General features: G+C 39.7%; 1 protein-coding gene across 1 annotated transcript; it reads right to left on the reverse strand.

Moving 5' to 3' along the window:
• On the reverse strand, positions 1–26091 carry taok1b (TAO kinase 1b). Its single transcript, XM_026938915.3, has 20 exons — positions 25471–26091; positions 12687–12915; positions 12012–12083; positions 11342–11443; positions 11195–11240; positions 10642–10738; positions 9653–9766; positions 9470–9561; positions 9291–9384; positions 9089–9170; positions 8121–8288; positions 7735–7938; positions 7332–7469; positions 6903–7139; positions 6646–6774; positions 5666–5869; positions 5247–5486; positions 4813–5025; positions 4132–4314; positions 1–4048 (listed from the first exon to the last, which is right to left on the reverse strand). The coding sequence occupies exons 2-20, from the start codon at positions 12816–12818 to the stop codon at positions 3539–3541; spliced, it is 3057 nt and encodes a 1018-aa protein (XP_026794716.1). The 5' UTR covers positions 12819–12915; positions 25471–26091; the 3' UTR covers positions 1–3538.
• Between the last annotated feature and the right edge of the window lie 1547 nt (positions 26092–27638).

Genomic DNA, 27638 nt, shown 5'->3' on the forward strand with positions numbered 1-27638 from the left:
TATATTAAAATTACTTTATTACAGATGATTTTTTTATCCAGTAGCCCTCTGCCAACAAAAGGAGTAATTACAAACAAAACATTACATTTGTCCCCGTACAGTTTTCAGAATTTTTGTTTACATTTTAATTGGATTTTTTGTTCTTATTGTGAATAGCCATACATTTTGTTGTTATAATCTTTATGACATTCAGCTTTTCACAATCTATACATTTTAATACAGGTTATATATGGATTGTTATGGTAATGTTGAAGCAGAAAAAAAAAAGGAAAAATAATCAATAATTTGAAGGAATACTGGTGAACACACTGTAACTGTACAGACATACCCCTTGCTTAGTTACGGCCCATTTCCCTTGTTCTCACACTTTTAAAAAGGATCATTAAAACATGGGTATGATGAGGGCTGCGATGTGACGCGCGAGATTACATTTCCACAAGAGGGCGCACCTCTCTCCTCTCCATGCTGCTGGACCTTACAAGAGAGTGACTGACCTTAACCAGTGTCCAGGTGTAATAAGCTCTTGAGTTTTGGGTCTGTGGCTCCTCTCCTGATCCCAACAGAGCATTTATGAGGTTATGAAGTGATTTTGGCATGTTAGCTTCTCTCTCTCTCTCTCTCTCTTTTTAAAATTTGGCCCCGATCCTTTGAGGCCTGAAAGTGCAATGGCTCAGTCGGCTCGTAATATATAGGCTAAATTAAAGTTGAGTTTATTGACATCTCTATGTAATCAGTGATGCCATGCACAGGCTTGAGAACATGTACAACACTAGACGTTCATTAAATGACCACAAAGACAGGCATTCAAAGGCTGGGACACAGATGAAAAAGTCTAAATAATTTTGATGGCAGTTATTTAAACACGAGGCGAACCTCCTTGGATCATGTGATAAAGTAAGCTTCACAAATGTCTCTGTTGCCATTGGTAAAGTAAGAGCACAAGACCGAGGAGCAACAATGTGGGAAAAATGCTATTTACGTCAGGGAGGATGCAAGGTGTGTGATTTTCTTTTAATGCGTTATCTCCTGATATCTTGCTTTAAATATTCTTAGACACCAAGCTGGGTTTTGTTTTTCCCCTCACATTCAAGCAGCTAATTTTAAATCTAGTTTAAATTTGGGTATTTTGGGTTCATAGATTTATAATTTTTTTTTAAAAACATTTTCTATTTGTACAATATACACAAACTTTCTCTATACATCCCACTTAAAGTTGTCTCCTCACTATTTTCCATAAACACGTTATATATGCTTTCTGGTGCTCTTTTTTTTTTTTAATCATTTGTTTGTACACATAATTATATACGGTGGTTGAAGGGAGATGTCGGCTGGGAGATGCCCAAAGCTCTGGGATGAGTGTGATGGTGACAAAGGCATCGTGGAGGTGACGGCAGCACACCCACTCACCCAGCAAAAACATTCACCGGTCGCAAACCTGCCTGAAAGAGACCTTCCCACCCCCAAACCCACACATACTGCCCTGACGCCAAGCCCGGAGAGGGGCAGAAGAGAACACACCATGGGTCCGAGAGACAGAGAGGACACAGAGCAGCACATAATGACTATTTTTGTCTTGGCAGATGCTAAAAACCTCCTCATTGCATAGCTGGGATCAAAGTTAACTTTGGCATTTTGAATAGAAATCAAATATCTTACTGACAACCATCAAATATATTCTATCCTCCCTATATTAGCACAGAGAGAATACACACACACACACACCGACATTCTCCTGTTGCCCACACACACACGGCAACAACTTCCTTTTATTACCCAAATTAGCCATCAATATACTCATATTAACGCTTCCCAAACTTTTTTCCCCAACAATATTTCCAACGTACAGTTCCTTATTTAGCTCTTCAAACCTATTAAACAACCTACAACATGGCAAAATAAATGCTTTTTTAATGCAACAAGGTTCCATTACAATACATGGAACCCAGTTCTTAGTGTGCTTGTATTGAAAATTAGTGTAGACACACAAATAAGCTTATCACTGCTGCACTTGTCTAGGATTCTCTCATCAATATAAATTGTTTAAAAAAAAAAAAAAAAAAAAAAAAAAAAAAACTGAAACAAAAAAGTTTAGATTAAGAATGCTAGTATGTAAGTATGTAACTGAGGTTCTATGAACACCGGTGATAATCACATGGATACGTTTTTGTGCGAGTGTACGCATGCCGAGACGTTCAGCAAAGGCACACAATCAATAAGATGTAGTGTTTATAGAACCACGCCACAGAAACACTTGCCAAGGTTCACAGTATTAGTTAGAGAAATACTCACTGGCTTCGACAATTACCATTTCCTTCCACATCTGTCAGCTTCCTGTGCTGCTTTTGTTAAAAACCTTAGCAAGTAACCGTGGTTTTGTGGCGCTGCTGAAGGTATCCAGGTGATTCGCACCAACCCTGATGCCTGACACAGGCGAAACAAAACAATCTTTCAGAACTTTTAGTGCTTAACCTTTTAAAAGTAACCAATGTTGTTAATAATTTTATCCATGGCACAGCATCAATGATAAAAACATAAAACAAAACACAAAAAGCAAGATTATGGCCAAAGGTAGGAAACTAATTACTTAGAGAAATACTCACTGGCTTCCCAAGTAATCAACGATTACCATTTCCTTCTGCATCCTGTCAGCTTCCTGTGCCACTTTTTTTTTTTCCCTTAAAAACCTTAGCGTTATCATCTCAGATCACCAAACCATGCTGCTTTACTGCAGAGGTTCTCATTGAGAAGATACACTGACTATAACATTCTTTGAGCAATCAAACTGCAAATAACCTGGAAACAAGTTCATGATAAAATCCAGGCTGTACTTCCTGTCTCAGCAAATGCACTGCACTTAACAGAAAGAACTTTTCATAAACTAGGGCGTCTCGCTCATTCACACTGAGGGGCTATGTGCTTACAATTTATTGATTTTTAAATCAATTTGTATCAGATAGTTTAGTTGCAACACGATCAATTATGTGCCCTAAAACCACAAGGGAACGAAAGCATACCTCATTAGGTCTCTGTCCCCTCATTACATCGGGTCACTAGTGCGTCTTACGTGTCCTCGTGGTTGGATTCTTTCATCATGGTGCCACATAGCTTTTAGGGCACAAACTGCTCAATGTTTTATAATGTGCATGGACCATTAAAAAATGATGCGTGATGCTGCCCCTGTCTATTTAAACGCTCAAACACCACCTCTCTATCTGAAACACATTCATAAACACACATACTCACATCCCGTTTATCATATTAATGCACTGCTTGCTCCATATACAGTGAATCCTATAGATTGATCATATTTGCAGATATATCTGAACCTGTGAGCCTTTTCCAATGAGGATCCTAAATATAAGGTGCATTTTTTCAGTGGAGCATTTTCACAACTGCAAAAATAAAGTGTGGTAGAGGGAAAGTGATAAAGCAAATACCCCTCAGGGCTCTGTGTCTCCTCTCTGACCTTGGTGTACCTCGTGCCCCTCTTGGACAATGTGCGTGTGTGTGTGTTGGGGGAGTGTTAGAGTGGGCTGGCTTATGTATATGACAGGTGTGAGCCGTTGGAGATCTGAGAGGCGATGCTGGCGCTCCTGCTCATTCCCTGCTCGCTGCGGCCTCCCGCTGAGGTTCGCCGCGCCGCCTGAGGGCTGTTCCGTGCCCCGCCACCACTGGACCGCTGGCTGCCACCTGTGCCATGGTGGCCCCAGGGAGAATGGCCGCTGTGTCCCCAGGGCTGCTGGATGGAGCCGCTCTGGCTGGCATGGTGCTGATGGTGGTGGTGGTGGTGGTGGTGATGATGGCCCTGCTGGCCGCCCCAGTGTGGACCCTGTGATCCGGCACTGTGCGGTGAACCCCATGCACCCGGCGCACCTGGAAAACTGTGGCTGTGACTGTCAGATGAGGCCAGGTTGGACAGCACCATGTTGTTGAAGCCTAGGCGCATGCTCTCCGAGTCGAAGGCTTCGATCTCACGCGCCTGCCTCTCCAGCAGGCTGCGGATTCGCTCTGAACGCTCATTCTGCAAAGTCACCATCTCCTCCTCAATCTGATATACAAAAGAGTAGTTATTAAGATCAAATTATTGCCTTAACTTTACACAGAAAATTTGCTGTGATGTTACACACGTACCTTCTGTTCCAGGAGGGCTCTGCGCAGCGAGACTCTCTGTTCTAGCTCTTTCCTCTCGCGATCATGCTGAGCATCTGTCTGCATCTTGATTTTACTCTGATACGCGTTCAAAAGCTCCAGCTCCTGTTGAAGCTGCATCTTCAGCACCTGACACTCCGCCTCCTGGGCTTCATCCAGTCGCAACTGAGAAGCAAGACAGAGGCTTAGACAAGGCATAAGGTGATACAGTGGTATTCTGTAAGTCATTACTAGCGGTGCCCATGTCATGTTTTTGTAACTCTCCTCTGTGGTTGGTTGGTTTTTGTGTTGACCCTGCACTTTTAAGATAGGAGCTGATGTCAAGATAATTTGTGAAGTAGTGAAAAGAGATGCAATTAAAAGAGATTCACTTTAAACATACAAGCTAAATTACTTCTAATGTTATTTACTGCTTTAAATTACAGCAGGGAGCAAACCACATTGTATAATCCACACTGTAAGCTTGTGGTTTGGACAACAACATTTATTCCCACTGACTCAACAATCATTTTTAAACCTGTAACAAATATGTGATGAATATAGACTTATCATATTCAGACGCAATTTTATAAAATAGTAATTTGTTATTTATTTATGTACTGCAGCCTTCTGTGATATCGACACTGCAGCAAACTATTATGCTGCACCTTCCTCTTTACTTACAGCCTGTGTGGAGAGCATGTCATTGATGGAGTGATCATATTGCTCAGCGAGAATGGCCAGTTTTCTTGTCTGCTCCTCCTTGAGTCTCTTCAGCACAGCCTTGTGGTCTGACTTGGGCGTGGTCTCGAGCAGGTGGTTCCGCAGGGCCTTGTACTGCCGCGTCTGGATCTTACACGTGTCCTGAAACTGCTTCTTGATCTGTAGCTCTTTGGACTGAGACACAAAGGCAGGCAGACAAGCAACAGCAAAAAGGAGAGAGGTGGAAAGAGAAAGAGCGAGAGAGAGAGAGAGAGCGAACAAGACAGCACAAAAACAACAGCAAGAGAAAGACATTTGATGACATGGAGACTAAAGAAAAAAGCCATTCTGTGTTAATAAACTGCCAGTTATAGAGTAACAGTTGTTATTAACAAATGCATTAATGTTTCACCAACCTTTAGGCTCTTGGGCTGCTGCCGGACCTCCATGACATGTTTGCGGCGCAATTCTCTCTCTCTGCGCTTGTTGTATTCCAGCTGGTTGGTGAGCTCGGTCTGGTGCTGCAGGCGGATAAGCTCGGTCCTCATTTTGTGGATGGTGCCTAGCTGCCTCACCTCCAGCTCCTGCATGGACTCGTGGTGACGCAGCAGCATGGCGTGCTCCAGGTCCTTCTGCGTCTGACGCTTATTCAGCTCCTGTGTGGGAGGAAAGAAATATGGCAAGGGAAATTATGCTTGACTGTAAAACAGTAAAACATACCTCGTAACAAAAGGCTGTAATCCATTTTGTATCATTATATCAGTAAAAACAAGCACAGTCAGATGTGCAGCTGTTGTCACACCACAGCAACTGTCTAGTCTAGATGCTGACGTACTTCTCGCACGAGGTCCTGCTCTACGTTGTGTTTGGCAATGAGGATGCGACGTTTGAAGCGGCGGCACTCGAGCTCTAGGTACTGCCGCTGTCGGCGGAGTAGGTTGGCTTCTTCCTCAGCCTGAAAGTGCTGGATGTTCTCCTTCTGCTTGGACAACCATTCTTGCTTCTCCTTCTTGGGCGTGGACTGGTTCTCATTCAGCTCCTGAGCACAAGTGAGGAGGCATGTAAAGGACACAGTACTGTGCCTCAAATCACTTAGACATATTCTATTTTTTAGCATTAACAGTAACCAATTTCTCTAGTATGGATGGTGTTTGAATTTAAAAAACCTTTCATGCAGCCTTCAGACCTACCTAAAAGGCTGATTTGCATACCAATTTTCCTGAATCTTCTAAATCCTCTTGAAGAGCATATTTTTTTTATGTGAAATACGGCTCATTACAACAATCACAAGGACAATGGTAAGTTTTAAAGAGACACTAACAGATTTTGTCTGTCTTTAACATCTCCATGCTGCTCCACAGAGACATGTGGCATGAAATCACTTAACATTTTACAGGTTCACATGGAAACGTGACAAACAGGGTTGTTTTAGCCCTCATGCAGAATTTACTGGATGTTGCTTTTAATCTTTGTACATAAAGATATGCATGTGCATATAATGTAACAACAAGGACAAGCAAATCAGTGCAATAAGTACACACTAAGCATTGCAGAAACATTTGTAAAATGTTTGAATTAAGCACTATGAGAGAATATATGTTCCTGTTTTGATAAGATATGCATGCGAGTATGTAAACAGTGCTGCTCAGTTTGCGGCTACATCCACACGTATGCATGGTCTAGTATAACCTGGACCTAAGGGGACAAGTAGACCCGAACCGTGCCAGCAAAATGCAACCCATAGCATAAAAGAGCCTTTAATGCACCCCCCATTTGTACATGTGTGCCCTGAAACAGAAACGTATCAAGTCAAACCTCTTTCAGTTGCTCCTTGCGTAGTTTATACTCTCGTTTCTGGGATTCGAGAAAGCTGCTTAGCTCTTTCTTTTGCTGGACCTGGATATGCTGTTGGAACTTCTTCTCATCATTGGCAAATGACTTGGCCTTTAAAACACACAAAATAAAAATATACAAATGAGTACTAATCACACACAACACATCAGTTATATATTGAGCAAGAATGTGCAGCAACTGACATAAAAACCAGTTTTCCTAAACTGATGCATGCTTACATCTTTCTCCATGGCTGCTTGGTGTTTCTTGACCAGTTTCTCTATCTCGGCTGCGAAACTATTCCGCTGAGTCTCCAGCTCCTTGTCCAGCTTCAGTCTGTGCTCATCCATTTCAGCCTTGAGCTTGTTCTCCAGGGCCATCAGGTGCTTCTGGTGCTGCCGTCTCATGCGCTTATAGCCAGACATCTGCTCTCTCAGCTCTGAGTCCTGCTCGTGTTCTTGCATCTGCCTCGTCACCTAGAGAGCAAAGACCTAGTGAGCTACGCCCTGTACAAATATCCCTCATCCCTCTCTCGTTTTTTTCCTGTTCTTATAATCAAGAACACTGAGATTCAAGCTCCTCATTATATAATCATTAAATCATATGCTCTGTTGAAAGGAGCACAAAAGTCACTCCCAGCATGACTGTACAAGGGAGCAGTGACTCACCAGTGAGGCTGTGCGGATGGTGGCAAAGTGCTCGCGGTTGCGGTGGTATTTGCGTGGGGGCGGCTGAGCTGGAGCTGCCTGGGGCTCAGAGGGATGACTGCGTGCCTCTGGGTCATCTCGGTAAACCTCCTCCTCTTCCTGTCAACACCGACAAAGGAATGATGAGACCTACTAGTATCTGAAATTGACTACATCAGTAGTATCTCAGTTCTCAAGAACCTTAGGTGGTGTGTGTAGCTGTTATTTGAGATAGGAATAACTAGGATGACTCATTAATTGAGAAGTATATGCTTCTTGTATATTTGCTAAATTGAAATGCTCTATTAAATGCAAAGGCAGGTCAAAATCTTAAATACTTAAGGATAATGCTAATGTGTGATGAGGAAGAATGAAGTGAACATACAGGTTTGAGGTGTATGACAGAGCTGTTGGACATGACGGTGTGGTCTCCTTCCATCAGCTCCAGTTCACTCTTATCATCTGCAGCATCAGGAAGGCTGTTGACAGAGCTGCTCTGAGAGCTGGCACTGATGGACATGCTGGGGATGGACTGGTTACTTCCTACACTGTTCACTGTGCCTGTGCGCCCAGCCCCATGCTCAGGCTCCTATACACACATACACACACACACACACACACACACACACACACACACACACACACACACACACATACAAAACTTCCTGAGATCTCAAAGTCTTTGCAACTTTTCAAGGAGCAATGCTTTTGACATGCTTTATTATTTGCAAAGCCTGTTAGGATTTAGAGGTTGGAGTGCACGAGCCTGACCTCATCTCCCTCTGGGGCCTCAGTAGCTGGCCCGTTGTGGGCCTCCTGAAAGAGGATCTTCTTCATCTTGCGGTACTGCAGGTTGTCCAGCTCCCGGACTGCATCCTTGGTCCGCATGATCAGGTCAATCAGGACAGTTTCTGGTCTCTCTCGCTGAACAAATGCGTGCTGTGTGCAGAGCAGGTAAGTTCAAGTCAAGTCGTGTTTTTTTTTTTTTTTTTTTTAATTAATGTTATTCCCTCTACGCCCAAGACTGCTGACCATCCTGACCAACCCTATTCCTGGAGATCCTGCAGATCCAACAGAGGTGATCCGGTTAATTAAGAAGACTGATTATCTGGATTAAGTGTACTGATTTGGGGTTTGAACTGAACAGTATTGGTGTTCACTTAACAGCGCAATACAAGGCCAATACTAGGGAAAGCAGATCAATGCAGTAAGTGTACACTATGCAATGCAGAAACATTTGTAAAATGTTTCAATAAAGTTACAAACTGCCACATTAAACACAAGTGTGAATTTATGAATTTATGTTCCTGTTTTGACAATTCTAAAGTATATTTTACTGGTCTTAAGTCAGTCATGAGTGATTTAATTGGTTATCCCTTGTAATGAACCAGCTATGACTAACGATGCAGTGATCCAGTATAGACTATCGTTATCGGGACAGAGTCAATATTGATATGAAATGTTATATCCGTATGGGATGAGAATTTACATCCCCTGGTGTATTTTATGCCATAAACATGTAGCTGGCAGCTTTACTGGTTTTGGTATTGTATTGAAAACTTTTTTTAAAAAAATGGATCGGTGCATCCCAAGTCATAGATGATTTACTGCGAAAGGCAAATAATTAAATCACTCATGACTAACTCACTCATATTTATATCTACTGCAGAATCAAGTTTGTACTTTTAGTAGAACAATGTTACAGCAAATTTGGTTCAAATTCTACCAGTAGTGGTCACCTGTAACAGGTCCTCTGATTGTGGTCTGTCTTGGGGGATTTTCTGAAGACAAGAGTCAACAAAATTTCTAAAGTAATCCGTCCTAGGAAATAAAAAACAAATTATACACACTGTAATTGTTTTCACATTCGACATTGTTCGAACACGCTTGTGCAACATATATGCCAAGAACTGCTACTGTTCATGTGCATTAGAGACTCACCATTCACTAGACTGCAGTGCTGGGCTCTCATTCTGCGCTATATGGTATAAGGCACTCATTGCATTCATATTGAACAGAGGAGGCTTCCTCTCAGCTGGAAGAGACAAAGATGAGATCAAGGATTTCACTCTAAACTTAGTAACATACTGTATGTAAAACCTAGCTAGGAGGTATCTTACCAAGTTCTATACAGGTGATCCCAAGAGACCAGACATCTACTTTTCCATCATACTGCCCCTCATCCATAGCCAGAATCACCTCTGGAGCCATCCTGAGAGGAGAGAGGAGGAGCGAGACAAGACATTGGAAATCGTGCATTCAAACAGTGATAGAATAATCACACGGACACGCTCTGTGCTCACCAATATGGCGTCCCCACAAAGGAATTGGCCGGAGAAGCGATGGAGGCAGAACCGAAGTCTGCCAGCTTGACCTGGCCAGGTTCAGTCAGCAGGATGTTCCCAGCTTTGATATCCCTGAGAAGTTCAAGAGGAAGTATAGTGGGAGGTTATATAACAACACGGAAGCAGACAGAGATTCATATGTGTGCAGTAGGGGTGGAACGTAATTCCATTTTCTGTGTCTGTAAGAGCTTAGTGCTCAAAACATTCGTATCTTTATATCTATTCGGGTTTAAACGGGAAGTGGGCGTAGTCTCGACTGGAAAAAGTGATGTGAACCACTATGCCCCCAGAAACACTGAAAAAACCAATTATAACAACAAACAGCAATCTACAGAACATAACTTTACTCAACTCTTGAACTTCCTCAGCTACATTACTCGTGTTCATGATGGGTCTCAACCAGACGCCCTGTGGAACTTTCTGGCAAGCTTTCTATCTAATTTGAGACTGATTAAGCTAGCTACAACAATGTCTTTCCCAAATGAGGGAACTGTTGTTTAGAGTTGACAAGAATAGCTACTTAATAATATCAGATTGAGTTTGTTACATTAGAGAAAGATCAGAAATGTAACAATCTATTACAATGCTGAGACACACAATGCTGATACAGTGCTGCTGCAGGTCAAACTGGGATCCTTCATGGGGCATTTAATTATAATGCCTTTATAATTGTCTGGGAAGATTTTCTTTTAATAATGATGGAGAATATTCATTTAAGTACATGTAGTATGAATAAAACTTGCACGATTTTTTTGTTGCGTCCTGATGTACACCTCTAACCTCAACCAGATGCACTGTGAACCTTCCAGGCAAGCTTTCTTAAAAAAAGAAAGAATACGAATACGAATACTGCACCTACTATCTGTGTTTGAATTAATTTAGAATGCCTTCTCTGTCCAGTCCAAATAATGCATTCATGTTCAGTTACACCCCTAATGTTCACCTACCTGTGAATCATGTTATGAGAGTGAAGGTAGGCAAGCCCCTGCAAAGCACCATGGGTGATAGCTGCAATCTCAATTTCCTGAAGGGGCTTTTTGTGAACTGTAAAATAAAAATGGAAAAGGAAAAGTGAATCAAATAACTAAATAGGAAAATTGAATGATGACTATTAGTAGACTAGTACTATGAAACATATTGATATTTATTGTAATGCCTGTGAATAGAGCTCAGGGATATGTTTTTAAAAATCCTCATGGCTAAAAATTTATTTAGTTGGGACCCTTTGGACAGCCTTCGTTCCGCAGGGATGAGAGGTTTTTCTGAAGGAGGTGTGATGCATGAACAAATATATGTAAATGTGAAATAAAGATTCCAATAAAAAAAAAAAATCTCCAAAAAAAAAAGATCTTTATAAGGTTGATTTGACAAATCTTTCATATTGACTTTAATTTAATCAGTGCAAGCAGAATGTCTTTGAAAGATATAAATATTATTATAAAGATATAAATAAAAAAATAAATTCATTTTTCACATTTCACATCAAACTTTGCAACTTACCTTCAAGGAGGTCGGAAGCTGAACCCAGACAGTACTCCATCACAAGCTGAAGAAGAGATTGAGAATAAACCTGTTTAGAGCTAAAGTCGGATGAATGAGGATGCCTTTGTGCTGAGAAGGAGAGGGACGAAGACAAAGAGTGCTTACCCATGCTGTGTGTTCCCGTAGGTAGCATCCTTTATACTCTATGCTGTTCGGGTGCTGTATTCTCTGGAGGAATTTTACTTCTTTAATGATATCCTGCCATTTCTGATATGGAACAGAAAACAGTAAAACCAGTACAGTTAACAATTTCCATTTCACACTAATACGCTCTCCATAACACTCTCAAGGTTACTGGTAATCTTAAAAAAATAAATAAATAAAGAAAAAGCTTGCTACTGATGGTCTATATATGACCTCATCACTTCACTCAGACATTACGCCAAAAACCTGGCAACACTGGCAGCACCAGCCTTACACTGGCCCAGAGTAGGGCTGGATAATACGAACAATGATGCAATGATGAGAAATGCAATTAATTAGTATTAAAGTTACAATGCAGCTAAATACAGGAAGTGAATTCAGTCCTTTCCTGAATTCTTCCCTCAGCCGTATTCAGTATTTAAAATAAAAGACAAAACACAGACAGAGAACTACAAGAAATTTCTAAAAGTGCAGTAAAACTGTCATTCTTTCAGTTTATTTTCAGATTTTATATTTTAATATTTCCAAACACAGCATAAAACTTCACTGCATTACATTAAATAATGAGGAAAAAAAAAAAATCTGACAGAAGTCACTGCTTAGCTCAGGTGACAATCTCAAATTGATTTACCTCATTGGATTGTTTTCCACTGTAGGACATCTTTTTAATGGCCACCACCTCTGCGGTCCGCACATCACGTGCCTGCCAGACACAGATATTTGAAAATAAATTTAAAAAATCAGACAACAGTAATAATGAAGTATGATCTTCATTGTATGTTTGAAGGTCTTTTGCTTTCATAATACATGTTTGATGGCCATTCAGAAGAAAGTGCTATTTGCCCTCTTCCACATACAGCTGACAGACGCCCACGATAATATGAACAATGGATCGCTGTGACTGACAGGAGAGAGAGAGAGAGAGAGAGAGTAATACCATCCATTCCACCCAGAGATGAGAGCATGGCCAGTTTTCCTCCTTTGGTTCTGGGCCACGGATCCTGACTAAACATGGTTAAACAAACGTAGTGCCCTTTCAAATGCATCAAGTACTTGATATTGTACTTGCATTTTGTATAGTCTTAAACTACTCAACACTGGTAGTGAATGTTCCAAATTTCTTAAACTGTAAATTTTTTTGTTATAGTAAATCCAATATTTTTGTTTTCAAGTCAATTAGCAGCCTAGTTTAATTAAGTGCAAAATGTAATATAATCCAGTGTACTATTCCAGTTCTTCATCCATAGAGCTCATAAGAACTATGGTAACATGGTAAGAGGGTGATGTAAGGTTTTGTGCCACTTACAAAATACACAGCTCCGAAGCTGCCATGTCCAATCTCGCGCAGGTCAGTGAAGAGCTTCTCAGGGTCTTCCTTAAAGAACAGCTCTGCGATCTCGGGGTCCTTGAGGTTCCCTGCCCTGCTGGTGGAGGGCATGCTGCGCTCGCAGGGGACTATCTGGCCGTGCGACTGCGACGCGCAAGCCCCCGATGATGACTCATCTGCCAGAGAGTGGCAGCGTGTGCATAGGGACCTGTGGCACACACACACACACACATACACTTAGTATTAAACACAGGGACTCAATCACTGACAACAGAATGTGGATTAATCAAGTGTTTTCCCCAAGAATACAAAGAAATAGGCTACGATCCTACACTGATGCAACAATCTCACAAAGGGTGAGAGCTAAGAGCTCTAGGTGTTAAGTGAGTGGTCAAAGATGAACACACAAACACACACATTCATGTGTTTAGCACTCTTATTGATCATATTATGAAGAAAAAAAAAATCAAAGAAATTAACTAATACTTTTACAGTTCTATTACATCCAGAAATATTACAAATAAATTTACAAATCTACAATATTTGACCTTTAACCTAGGAAAACATCATTTATACCTGACATTGCACCACAACGAGTAAATTTTTTCATCAAATGGAACATTTTCAAGTTCCTATTTCTTACATTAAATTAAAAAAGCATTATAATACTCCATGAGTATATCCATACTCATTATTACACTCTGTCTTCTTTAGCTCTTAGACAAAAAATATTCTTGATAGTCAGTTGATTAAGTTTATCAGTAATAAAAGTGAAGAAAAAAAACAAAACAAAAACAACCACCACTTATTTCAATTACATTAAAAAAAACTTTACATTAAAACTCAAAATAAAACTGTCCACTGTACATAACAGTTTTTTTTTAATCCAGTATCTACACTACACTTTACCTCGCATTTCTTCCTTCCATAAAACTTAGTGATATTTTACTTTAAAAAAAAAAGATAAAGATCAATCATATTCCCTGTAACTGAGATTATTCTGCCGTGTAACTTACTTCATATATTTTCTTTAATGTGTTGTTATTTCTGCATGACACGGTTTTTAATCAATTATTCCAAATACAATGCATTTCATTTGCAAATTGACTTCATCATACTGAAATACTTTAAAATATGCCCACCATGGTGTGCTTTGGTCATATGTTGCAAAAGCTAGCAGTTCATGGACAGGTTGCCTTGGTAACCAAAGAGTTTACGTACATCTACACAAGTACCCTTCGCTGCAGAGCCAAAAGTCCATGGGGTGGAGTCAGACCTGATCCAGCGCTTTCAACCTGGGCGGAGTCGAGCCAAAAGTCCTGGGAGGGCGGGGGTTGAGATAACACAGTGTGTTTCAGGCTGGATAAGTCTGTTTAATGTGTTGTATTGTGTTGTTTAGAGGTTGGGGTTAGGGTTAAAGCAGGAGTTAGATCAGATCCAGCTCCACCCGCTGGACCTTTGGTTCTGCAGAGAGAACTAAAAAAAATCTCTGTGCTGGATAAAAGAGAGTCCATGTGGCTTTATGAAAGTGAAAAATAACTGATGAGATGATTTTAATAATCTGATTGACAGCGACTGTAGTATTTACATAAAGTACATAAGTGACTAAAGTACAATCTCTATAGGATAATCTTCAGGAGGGCAGTAGTTGACATACCACGATCCCGATAATCCTTTAAACCTTGCATAATGACCACGGACTAGTCCAGCTGACGCGGGCCGTATAAGTACAGTGACCAGGTCTTGTGCCGTGTTCAGCACAGCAGATTGCCTTTAATTGCTCTGACGCTGTGTTTCCTGTGTAATCAAAGTGTGTTTATAGTGTGGTTGTATGAAAAAGTAGTATGAAATTCCTAAATTAAGACGTTTTTGCTGGCTTAATAGAGTCATCTCTTAAAATGTGATGAACCATAGTAGGGAGTTAGGAGTCTGTTTGTTTGAGCCAGCTTATTACAGCAGCAGCCATGTGACGCAGACGTGCCGTCTGTTCCTGTTCATTATGCGGTTTTAAATGCTCAGCTAATGCTGATAGGATGGACCTCCTTGCACAGAGCGGGACAAACGCAGCAGTTCTGTGCTCTCTGATCACCAACATATCTACAAGCCAACTCTATCATCTCGTTCTGTTCATGTAACACTTCAGCCATTATACGCTCCATGTGCAAATAACAGAAAGATGGAGTGAAGTGGAGCCCTGGAATTAATAATGAATATCTGTATGTGTGTGTTGGGCACTAAAAGCATTTTCAGTGAGACATGTGAGTAGCTAGAGTCACAAGACAGAGAGGGTGACCACCAAAAAAACACAAACAGTCCCAAACCTTAATCCGCTCTATTAAACACAGGAACACACAATCAAGAGCGCTTCAAGAAATTCACTGGCATAAGTCGATTAGGAAAATTCATTGACGTGGATTTTTATAGTCAACACCTCTTTTTCTTAACATCAAAACCATGCTTTCTTCCTCTCTCTCTCTCTCTCTTTTTTTTTTTTAGAAAACAAAAACCAACTGACTGAATTCAACAAAATGGTTCCTCACTTAGATTATGACAAGTCAAGAGCACTCACGTACTGCAAGTCAATGTGTGGAATGTGATGACATTTCACAACAACACATAAACGTTGAAAAATATTGGTAAGTGAAATAGACTTCACCGGTCAATGTTAGCCTCATATTGCGTAAAGTTTTATGAAAGCGGGTCGATATTTTTTTACGATGGCACTGTTAAAGCAGTATGAGTATGTACTAGCACGTGTTTCCTCCGACACACATGAAGCAAACCGCATTATTTCAAACTGCTGGGCATGCTGTATCAAACAACAGTGTAACAGCATAACAGAGGAAAGTGCTATCTACCCTCTTCCGCATACATACAAGTTCACAGTGGCCCAAGAATGGCTTGTATTGCTGTGACTGACAGAAGAATGAGAGTATGCCATCCCTCCCACTCAGAGATCACAGCCAGATCTGGCTAACTGTGGCATCTTCGGGTGATTACTGTCTACTCTGGGAATGCGTACAATTATGTTTCACTTTGTGCATGTTTTCTGGTTGGTTTAAATTGTGTTTTGTCTCGCTAAGTCATCGCGTCACACTCCCTGCTGCATGTAAAACATCACACATGCGTTAACTGGTAATCAGGCTAAGTTTTAAAACCTGACCATAGCATGTTAACTCTTCAACAAACCGTAACCTGAGGTCACTGAGGTGACCCTAGAAATGAGCTTTTGCTTTGAGACCTCTGCCTTGTAATGGGTCAAGTTATGTATTTATTAATAGGGGTGTAAGGATGCATGAATGTTATGATGTAGATTGTGGGAATGTACGATTCACCTCGTGTAAATCAGCATTCTATTAATTATGCATCTAATGCAACTGCACTGTTTGAAAACCAGAGGTCCCAATCTGCACAACTCATACTGTTAAACTATATAGAGAACACGCTTGTCACATGATTGCATTCTTTTGTGGAGCACCTGCACCCTAATCCAGGGATCATCTGTACTTGTGAAGTGAACAACAGCTCCAGATCACAACGATGACATGTTATAGGTCATACAGTTATACAACCACGTTATAACTGTTAAACAGTGCTCATCAAACAACACCATCCCCATGTCACTGTGATCAATGGTGAGATTGTGGAAATCGGGCATTTTAGCCAACTTTGGAGCTCTGTTTCCTCAGGCTCTGCTACGGAGCTCATTATGTTTCAATCGATCATTTTCCATGGGTCAGAGACTTTGTTCATTCAATTAGATTTTTGTGGAGAATTTATACATTTATTTATTTATATTTAAGATATGGTGAACCTGTAGAACATTTTCTTTACAATATTAAACCTAGCATTTTTTTTTATTTAATTAGTTTTATACAAACAAAAATGCACATTATTTTGCATTGTTTATGATTCAGAAATAAAAAAGGAGTCTTTCTAAGCACAATTTTACTTCATTAAAATATGGATCAGAATATTCTGAGAATCGAATTGAATCAACTCATCAAACCAGTATCATGAATCAAATTGAATCGTGACCGTTGTATCATCACACCTCTATTCATTAATAAAGTTATAAATGCTTCTATTTATAAGTGACTTGTGTGTAGATTTAAATTGCTTTTTCTGCATAAACTGAAAATATTATCAGTGAGGTTTTAGTAAAAGTTTTGGTGTCTGCTTTGAATCTATAAAAAATTCTATCAGCCAAAAATCAGGAATCAGTGGAATTTTACCTCCCTAAAATACAGACAAATAGACAAAAATTGGATGGGCCCTAAAATTATCATTCATGTTTCCAAGATGATGATAACTACATCACAGTGAAGTCTCTTGAAATATTCATGCATGCTTGCTGTTAATAAATGGGAATCAGTTACTCATGGACAGTCATGACTATTTTTGGATTATCTGAATAATCCTGCTACACTTAAACAATAGTAACCAACAAGAAATTCACTTGAGCTGCACAATACATCACAGGAAATGCCGTTCTTATGAGAAAGTTCATCAGCTTTGACACTGACAACAATAAGCTGCAGTTCTTATGTGTGAATTAGAAAGTGTCCATATTTTAAGGAGGTGCTCTTTGAATTAAAATAAAGGTAGGCATTTTTAATTTACAATGAAGTATTGATGACAATTAACCAATAGTGTGACTGAAAAGTTTTTGTTTTGTACTTATCTTGCTGTACTCCATTTCATGGGCAATAAAGCTCTATTAAATCATCCTTGTAACTACTCTATAGCTATTTTGGTCATTCCTGAATTTAAACAAAAGTAGTGTTTATTTACTAATGTATTTTCCAAAAAAAGTTGGGATTGTGCACACAACATGAGCACTCACACACGAGGCTCACACACTCCACGCAAATGAGCGGGTCGTATCACTAAATCCCGCTTTCTCACCAAAAATAAGAGAGCTGTCTATCATGTGATGTCATGTGTACAGAAACAAGAAAGACAGAAATAAGAAAGAGAAAAATATGGAGGAACGATTGGTTAAGGAGACACAGGCAGAGAGGGTTGTCTGTTCTGCAAAGAGAACTGGAGGTATAGTGCAAAAACTAGCTATTTTGATACTGTGTGTCACATTTTTTATTTGTGCTTTTCCTAATAACCGTTTGGGTATGACCTGCCAAATAATTTCTTACAGAGGCAATATTATTGCGCTTAAATTTGGCCCTCTCAGTCCTACACTAATAGATGGGTGATAAACAGGATTCAGGGATCTGCTGCGCATGACAGCAGATGAATTTGATTTCCTCTTGGAGTCTCACTGGCTGTTTCTCAGTGCTGTTCTTGTTAGTAGTCTCAGAGGGTTCACACTACACAAGCCATCGGCGAGAATATCAAACATACCTGAAAATATTGAAGCCTCTGCGATCACTCGCAGACTGAGAAGCTCACGCCAATGAACATTACATAAGCCTCACACTACACGAGTAGTCACCAGCACAGCAAGTACTTACTGAGCGCCAAATTAGTCAACGACTGGGAAATTGGGGCTAAAATTGTGGTGTGTGCTGTAGGCTTTAGACATGAGTGCTGTGCAAAGATGTCAGTTCATACTGGGGCAGGGCTTATTTCATTCCCATGTCAACGCTTATTTGTACTTATCAACAGGGTGCATAAAAAGTCAGGAACCAATGAGAGTAAAGCTACATATACTTATTTTCGTATTTATTATTTGCAACATATGCGCTACATGTTTACCCTTATGCTCTACGCACTTTTTCACGAGTGCTGTTTCATGTTTTTGTGGATTTTGCTCAACATATTCAGATCAACATATTTGCTCCACATATTCCCAGTGGTTCGTGACTTTTCGGTCACCCTGTTTAAGAGAAAAACATTGATGAATCACACCCTAGTGAGAGAGCACTGAAAATCAGGCCTTGTTAATGTGTAGTTTTAGAGGTCAAGTAGTGGTGAGAGGTTTACTGGTAAGCTATAAATAAGAACCTGGAGAAAATTCTGAGCAAGGTCAAAATATGCAACAGGTAATCTTTCCAGAAATGCATCTTTTTTAATTTGATCAGTTAAAGCTTTTCGGTTTGTGACAGTTTGTGAAAGATTTACTTAGGAACTTTCTCACCTAAAGTAAATAACTATATCATGCAAATTGTCTGTGAACTGTCAGATTATTATAACCTTGCATTAGCATGTTTATGCAGTAGAATCGCTTTGCAATCTCTTCCCCTTTAAAACCATGCAGAGCAGGAATGAGACAGAATATAGTTGTCTCAAATATTGCGATACAAAATACTGGTGAGATGAATTTGCTGCTCACATCGTGTATCGTGATATTTCCATTTAATATTCATTATGAGCTCTACCTCTACTTACACGCTATGTGGCAGCACCAGAGGTAGTAGCATACAGAGCATGAGGTTTGCAAGTGTGACTCTAACTGCCTCAAAGCATTCTTACTTAATAGTCCTTACTTAAGCTAATCATAGCCATCTGAAGGTAGTTACCGCAAACTGTTGTATATATGTGCATGCTGATTTCTACTGAGGCTGGCTTGACTGCGGTCTGAAACGCAGGTTAAAATCAACGCCTGTGTGCTGCGCATGATGTAAGTCACACTCCGACTCAGAGGCATGTTGTGTGTTGTGCTGGCAGTTGCGTTATCAGAAATTAGTTCCAGAGGGATGAGGAAATATACATAATAAAATCACGATTGCTTTCCTGATCTGTACAATTAAATTGGTAAGTGTGACACTTCAGGTAGATGTCAGACAGCAGTAGGAGCGGTGACGACACAAATTATTTATTTAGCATAATCACGTAAGGCAAAATCTACCGTCAAACCATCTTTTCATACAAATAACGCTGCCATGAAATGCATTTATTACACTAAAAACATTTAAAATAACGTGAATAATAAGAGGAAATTACACCATATTTTATAAATCCTGATCTACTTTGCTTACGATAAAATGTATTGATATTGCAGTGATTCGATTTGCTGTCATTACAAAATAAATGTATTAAAATTTTATTGTGTCAATAAATTTATTGTGTCAAGCGAGAACACAGACTTTTATTAGACGTTTATTACACGACTTATAAAGTTGTGATCAACTCCCAGGAATGACACAACTCACTCATTTTGTCTATTTGAGCTGTGAAAATGACCAGAACACACACCTCCATATCTCTGACTGCTCTCACCTGTGATTACATCAAGGCGTGCAGTGACACAGATGGTTTTTGATCACAAGGGTGTGACAACAGTGAAAAAAATTTGGCGGAGTTTCTTTTTAAGGAACCTCCGGCAATGAACAGCACGTGGTTTCAGTCTCAAAGCTTTGGAGTTGATTCCACAAACACTGAAAATGATTCACCTCACATGCACACACAGCAAGCAAAATTATTTTTTCAAATAGTTATACAGAATTTTTGGTTGGGCGGAGTTGAATGAATCATGGCTTGAAATGCAGGTATGATACATATCTGCAAAATAAATAAATAAATAAATAAATAAATAAATAAATAAATAAATAAATAGCTAATGTACAGCATACCATCATCTTGTCTCATTTGGTTTGACACGAGCGCTTGAAAATATTCTTACGCTGTGACAGATTATCTGAAAACTGTCAGTAATATTGTACTGCAGTTAGTCACCTGTAATTTAATTAAAGCTGCAATAGTCTTTCTTACTTGTACAAAAAACCTGGAAGATATTAAGAACGTGATTAAAAATATATATATATGTTGGTTGAAGCCATGATGTCAGCACAAGTGTGCTGTAAGTGGCTGTGAAAACCCGTTTTTTGATTAATCTTAATTCAAAGAAATGGACTAATGTTACCTAATGCACCTTTACGCCTAGTGAAGAGTTCAATAGTAGTATTAGTTTGAATTATTTTTAAATAAACACTTTTGGTATTTAATAGATCTTTAAGATAACTAAATTAATTAGTTAATTGATATATTAAACCAATCAAAAATATTCAACCCTAAATGCAATACATCACTTATAAAGTGTATATCCAAGAGAATAACTGGAATGTTTATCATTTTTCTAACAAAATTCTGGAGAGAGGACACGGGAAAAACAAAAGACGTTGCCTTACATATTGAGATCTCTGGATTGTCTACGATTTGACCATCGAAGGATGAGAGAGTTCCTGTGTGTAGGGTTTCTAGAACCTGGAACTGGCAGTCAGAGCTTTAAAAATACACAAATACACAAATACACAAACCCTAGCACTGAAAAACTCGGTAAATAACAAGTTTCATGAATTCAAAAGGCGACGATGTGCTGCGTAGAGTTCAGGTTAATCTCTCGGCATTCTTTTCCAACCCGAGGAGGCATCTCAGTAATCTGTGGTATTCGTTCCGATCGTACACGTACAGTTTGTACACTTTCACACATCTAGAACTTTTTTCTAACTTTCTGCCTTCCATATGCATCAATCAATCCATTCATCTGTCCTTCCAGCTCTTTTTGCTGTCACACTACAGCCTTCAAAAGGATAATAATTTGAAGGAAAAACCCTAAGTGAAACAATAACAAGCGGTAGGAACGCATAAAGGTACATAATTAGCATTCTTACTACTACGATGAACAGATTGTAAGCCTTATGACCTTGAAAGCTCAATCACAATAATCTGATTGTAAATTCTTTTGGCCTCTTGAATTTCTCATCAATTCTTTTGGCAGTACCCGCCCTGGATTTGTTTGTTCTGAAGCGATTCCAGCGTGATCACTTTGACAAAATATAAGGCTGTTTAGTTTTTCCACACTGATTCAAGTACCAAATAAAGTGTGTAGTTTTTGGGTTTTTTTTTTGTTAAAAATAAAAATTTTTAAAAACATGATATAGTGAGAAAAATACTCCAATGATATAATGTTCCTGAAATGCTAACAATCCTTTAAGAGTAACTGACAGTCAACTCTGTCAGAGTCGGATTTAAAGGAAATTTGTACGTTATACGTCAGCTCAGAAACATCATCACACCCCACGTTCAGGCACTAAAGAAGTCCAATTACAGAGCGACAGGCAGGAGCCACAGCCAATCAGGAGAGGGAAATAGAGATTAAGATTTTCATTTTTAGCTGTGATTTGATTCTGTATGTTTATGTATTTCCTTCTGAGACAGGAAGTCAGAGTGACCTGACAGTAGCTTAGTGAGCTAACTATATATATAGAGAACAACAAAAAGTTTAAGAAAAGCCTTTTACTTAGTCTTATAATGGAGAAACCCAGACGGTGTATAAACACAGAATCGCATTCTCTCTCAGTCTGAGGAGCGATATATTCCAAGTTGGTAAAACACATCCGAGTATATAACCATGACTTCATGCAAATTCCTCCGTCTTCAAAACTCCACTGTTTTTCCTCAACCAAGCCAAAAATGCACCGATGACCCATACTTGCTGCTAACAAGCTACTACTGCAGCTAAAGGGATTTTACTCTAGAGCAAGACATATACAGTTCTAGAAAGCATTTTATTGGATGATCATGTAGCTTTGTCTAGATCAGGGTAACCAGGGTTGTATTTTTTTTTTTTTTTAAACACCAAATTGGGCTAGTTTTGGAACAAGGATGTGGGCGGGGAAAACCAGTCCGCAGGTGTGGTTATTTTTTGGGCTAATTTAAAAATAGTCCACAGCCACCAAGACCTTGATTTAAAGCAAATAATCGGAATTTAGTCCAAGCAATTCCCAGGAACATAGGCTACAGCAAACAAAGGTAAAGAGTAAGTGCATGCAGAGTATTTACAGCACAGGGAACCACTTATCTTTTAAGATATAGTGCAAAGATTGTGAGAGGGAAGAGGAGCTTATGGAGTGGAGAATGGCTGAACCAAAGCGTACTGCAGATACTGCAAATCAGGAATGCGTGCACACCACGGTGAGCTGGTTTTCCATGCAAAGACTGAGACAAAAGCTCTATCCGGACGGGATTAAATTTACATTGGGACCTGGGGTAGTTTCCTATTTCTGTCCGGATCGGCCATGTCGATATTTTTCTCCGTCCTCCTCTAAGTAAATTACTGGACGAATTACCTACTGTTTTCACCAATCTCAGCGGTCATCTGATAATTTAAGTCCTGTCTTGATACACGTCTGTGATTTTCTATGCAGATGTTGCCTCACATTAAGGAAAAAAAAAAGAGGTTTGCTGCTACTTGCTGTATTTAGTCACACAGAACGTATCAGTGGCACTCCCCAGATAGAAAACATTTCCCAAATCCCCCCCCCAAAAAAACCCAAATGTTTCTTGTGATTATAGTTTTATTGTGTTTTCAAATTGTTGCTGGAACTTTGGTTCACCCCGAACTGAAATAGGACCCAGCATCTCTTCTCTACTCCAGTGATTCTTCGACCGCTCGGACGCCATGTTGTGAATGAAGCATGATCATGCGACCGCATGACACAAACATCTGGGTTCGTAGAAAATACAATCCACTAGAAACTCACATCTCATGTGGTCATTTTATTGCTGTCCAGATGCGAGAGTTTAATCACTGAGGAGACTTGTAAAAAAATTTATTACTGCCGTCCCAGTGATAAACTAATCCAATAAATAGAACTAAAGAAGAAGAATGTCTCTCCCTTTCCAACAGAACTTTGCAGGTCTTTTGAGAAGTAGCTGGGCTGGAAATTTTACTCACATCTGGCAACCTTGGCCTAGATATGAATCATCAAAAAAACCAACCAAACAAAAAAAAAAAAAAAAACAAACACCTATTTTGATTTCAGAGACAATTTAGAGGTTTAATCCAAAGTTGTTTATATCATGTTCTACATATCTTCCAAGTTATTAGTACAAAAGAAAAGTTTTTTTTAAAGATTAGGTCTCTAATGGTTAAGTAGGTGGGTTTGATATTTATTTATTTTTTTTAAAATCTTTCTTGAGCCCCCACCGCCATTCCCACATATGTTTACAAAGCTCCGCCCACAGGGCGTCCTGTGGCCTGTCAAGTTCCATGTCTTTAAAATGACGGACAGGAGGCCCATCCAATCACAACCAAGACCGGAAGTCAGTTTTCTGAATGGGTTTTCTCAGCCACTTGTGCTGAGGCTTTGGTTTAAATCTTTAATTTTCGACCATGTTTTACATCCTTCAGGTTATCTGAACAAGTATGAAAAGAAAACCAAAAAAAAAAAAAAAAAAAAAAACAGCTACTGCACTAGGGCCGCACAATATATCGAAATTCTCAAAATATACCAAATGCAAATATCGTGACATGCATATTGCAAAGGCTTATGATAACTGAATGATTTTAATACTTCAAAACGTTACAAAAATATGTATGCCTGCTTAGGAAGCAAAGAATGAACTCAGGTTGATTTAGGACTAAAAGTCGGACCATCTACTATCTGCTGTGTGTGATAAGTAGTACAGATTCATGGTGCTTATGAATAATAGTGAATAACAGTGAGTACTAGTAAGTAGTATTCAATAACAGTGAGTAATATTGAGTAATAGTGAGTAACAGTGAGTACTAGTGAATAACAGTGAACAACAGTGAGTAATAGTGAATAACAGTGAGTAACGGTGAGTAATAGTGAGTAAAAGTCAGTAACAGTGAATAACAGTGAGTAACAGTGAGTAACAGTGAGTAGTAGTGAGTAACAGTGAGTAGTAGTGAGTAACAGTGAGTAGTAGTGAGTAACAGTGAGTAACAGTGAGTAGTAGTGAGTAACAGTGAGTAGTAGTGAGTAACAGTCAGTAACAGTGAGTAACAGTGAGTAACGGTCAGTAACAGTGAGTAATAGTGAGTAATAGTGAGTAACAGTGAGTAGTAGTGAGTAACAGTGAGTAACGGTCAGTAACGGTGAGTAACAGTGAGTAATAGTGAGTAACAGTGAGTAACAGTGAGTAATAGTGATGCTGGAAAGCTGGCACTTCAGGACAGGGAGATGAGGAATGCAGCGCCTGCTCAGTGTTCAGCCCTTGTGCTTACGTCAAACTGCGCTTGCTTTATTATGTCGTAATAACGCGTTATACAGCTTCCCAGCAGCGGAATTTCACGCTTCACTCCTTTTCTTTTGGACACAAACATGACAGGCTTCAATGCGACACAAGGCATGTCCAAGTGGCAGAGAAACAACAGGGAGTGCCTCAGCAATGCAACATGCAACCACCATTTACAACCCTGTCATCTCCACCACACTGCTCCTGCCAGATCCCAGCAGCACTTTCACAATCATTAGCAGTTTATTGATTTTACTTAGTTATTTATTTATTTAAAAATGTGTTTTATACAGACAGGTGTCCTGGTGACTTAATGCTGACAGCACAGCACATCTCTGTCCCTAGAAACCATGATCCAGATGCCTATTATCCAACATGCTCCAGACTGACTCATTCAATTTATCCTTAACCAGCCTTAACAAAGGAAATCACTGTGAACTAGTTAACTAGATAACTAGCTAACTAACCAGCCATTAAAACACTAACACTAATCACAAACGTCATATCATGTCGTGTCATGTCATGTAAAACCGAAGACTAAAAGCTAAAAGTCCTCAAATTGACCTGTTTAATCCAAACTGACCACACAACTAGTTAGCATAGTTAACAGCAGTGTCAGTGTTTCCGGCTACTTAAAGTTAGCTGCTGCATTTAGCTCCCTAAGGAGTCTCTGCATGCTAGCATTAGCATGCTGCCTGTATTAGCTAACTATTTTGATTTGAGTGTCCAGTAAAATGACAGCGACAACGCCACAAATGCACTGCAACACTGTCCTGGACGAAGTGTTAAAGTGGAAAGAGTGTGTTTGGAGAAGGCTTACCCGTCCAACAGGCCAGTTTTGACAGAAACAGGATTGAGGGAGGGAAATCTTAGCTAGGCTTGCTAGCTCGGCTAGCCTCCAACGCAGTTATCCAGGGAAGAGCAGGCAGCAAACAACTGGCCACAGATTTGACACAACTGTGGACGGGTTTGTTATTCCTTCAACCCCTCGGCAAATCCTTGTCTCGCTGCCAGGTCCTTCAGCTGATAGTGTCCGAAAACGTTAGTGTTTACTGTTGTGTTGCATGGGATGATTTGGATGTGATGACTTCTTGAGATAATAATAATAATAATCATAAAAAAAATAGCCAGTGGCTGTTAATAGCTCGAAAGCTAACGTTAACGTTAACGTTAACTCCCCACTCCCAGTCACTTCCAAAAAGATGGCGGCTGGTATTTTTTTTTTTTTTACCTCCTCCTCCCCTCTGTGACAAAACACGAGTAAAATCCAGACACGCTTCCTAACCACAGGGTTTGAAAGGAAAGTACTCAAACCGGGACAACAGCTCTGTCATGACCCAACAACCCGAATGGCTCTCCAGCTATAAAAGTTCTCCATGCCTGGGAAATATGTTAAGCTCTCAGGCACTGATTTTCTCCTCACTTTCACTGGTTGCAGTTCCGCTTCTGACCACCAGGCGGGGACAAAACGCAAAAAAAAAAAAAACAACAGTCAGTAGTCAGTATAAAACACCACGCGGCGTGATGGGATAGGAAAATAATCATCGATGCAAAAGTATGTGAACACCTGACCATCACAACTATATGTGGGCCTTCTCCAAACTGTTTCCACAAACTTGGAAGCACACAATCTGTCTAAAATGTCGTTGTTCTCTGCAGCATTACTTGCACTCAGGAAAATGACGCGTAGAAACAGCAGGAATCTCGAGTCTCCGGTAGCATCAACATCTAACGTTTGTTTACTGCCAGTCTTACAATAAAGTCACAGTGTTAGGCTGACGTTAGCTTGGCTTTTCGTTTCTATTAATAGGTATTTTCTTATCGTCATAGTTGTTTACGTATGATGAAGCGTACAGACTGACGCCTTTCTCCAACTCATTAGAAGGAGCTTTGTAAGTGAGGCTAGGTTAGGTTAGGTTCAACTTTATTATCGTTGTCAGAGTACGAGTACAGAGACAACGAAATGCAGTCAGCCTCCAACCAGTAGTGCAAATAGCAAATAAGTTAAAATGAGGTAACAAGGTTATGGTGCAATAAGTTAACAGTATACAGATAAACAATATGATGCATAACCAATAATGCAAATGGAAATTAAGTTAAATGGAATAAATAAGAATTATGGTGCAGTTAGTTGAGATTAACAGTGCATACAGGTAGTGGTAATGTACTGTGGCATGTAAAGTGGCATGATGCATGCACTATAATGCAGTGGATAAATACAGTGGATAAAATGCAGATGTACAAATAGTAGTAATGTGCAAATAACAGTCTGATATAAATAATAATAATAATGACAGATAATGCAGTAAAGTGCAATTGCTTGCAAATAATTGCAGATAACAGTAGTGTCTAATGCTAATATTCATTTATTAGGTGAAGGCTGGCAGTTAATGGTTAGAAGCTGAGCTCAGCATTAGTACAGCTGAAGGGAAAAAGCTGTTCATGAGTCTTTTTGTGCGACAACGCAGACTTCTGTAGCGTCTTCCTGATGGCAGACGCAGAAACAGTCCATGGTGGGGATGGATGTGTCCTTGATAATACCTCTCGCTCTCCACAAGCAACGGTTTAGATTAATTAAAAGTGTTCTTACATATATGATGAATGTCACTGACATTCATTTTTGGGAACTCCTGCAGACACCGGTTGTAATAAAGCACCATTGGCATTGTAGTGGAAGCAGAAGTGCTGTTATGGTTATAATGCAGAAGTGTTTGTGCAGGTAGCCCGTTTCCCTCCACTGGAACCAATGCTGCATTTTTTGGTGCCTTGTAAGTGGTAATTTGCAAGTTGCAATAATGTCATTTCCCACCTCAGCACATTCGACATGCAAAATGGAAAAAAACATGGATGCCTCCATGAAAGCGTGTCTTTTATTTCCTCTGTCAGAGTGTGTAAAACTCATAAAAAGCTACTTTAACTGCACTTTTGCAGTTACAAGCCTGAGTGGTGATTCATACCGTTCTACTATAGTGAACTTCAAACATTCAT

The sequence above is a fragment of the Pangasianodon hypophthalmus genome, chromosome 15, assembly GCF_027358585.1.
Source record: "Pangasianodon hypophthalmus isolate fPanHyp1 chromosome 15, fPanHyp1.pri, whole genome shotgun sequence".
Lineage (NCBI taxonomy): Eukaryota > Metazoa > Chordata > Actinopteri > Siluriformes > Pangasiidae > Pangasianodon > Pangasianodon hypophthalmus.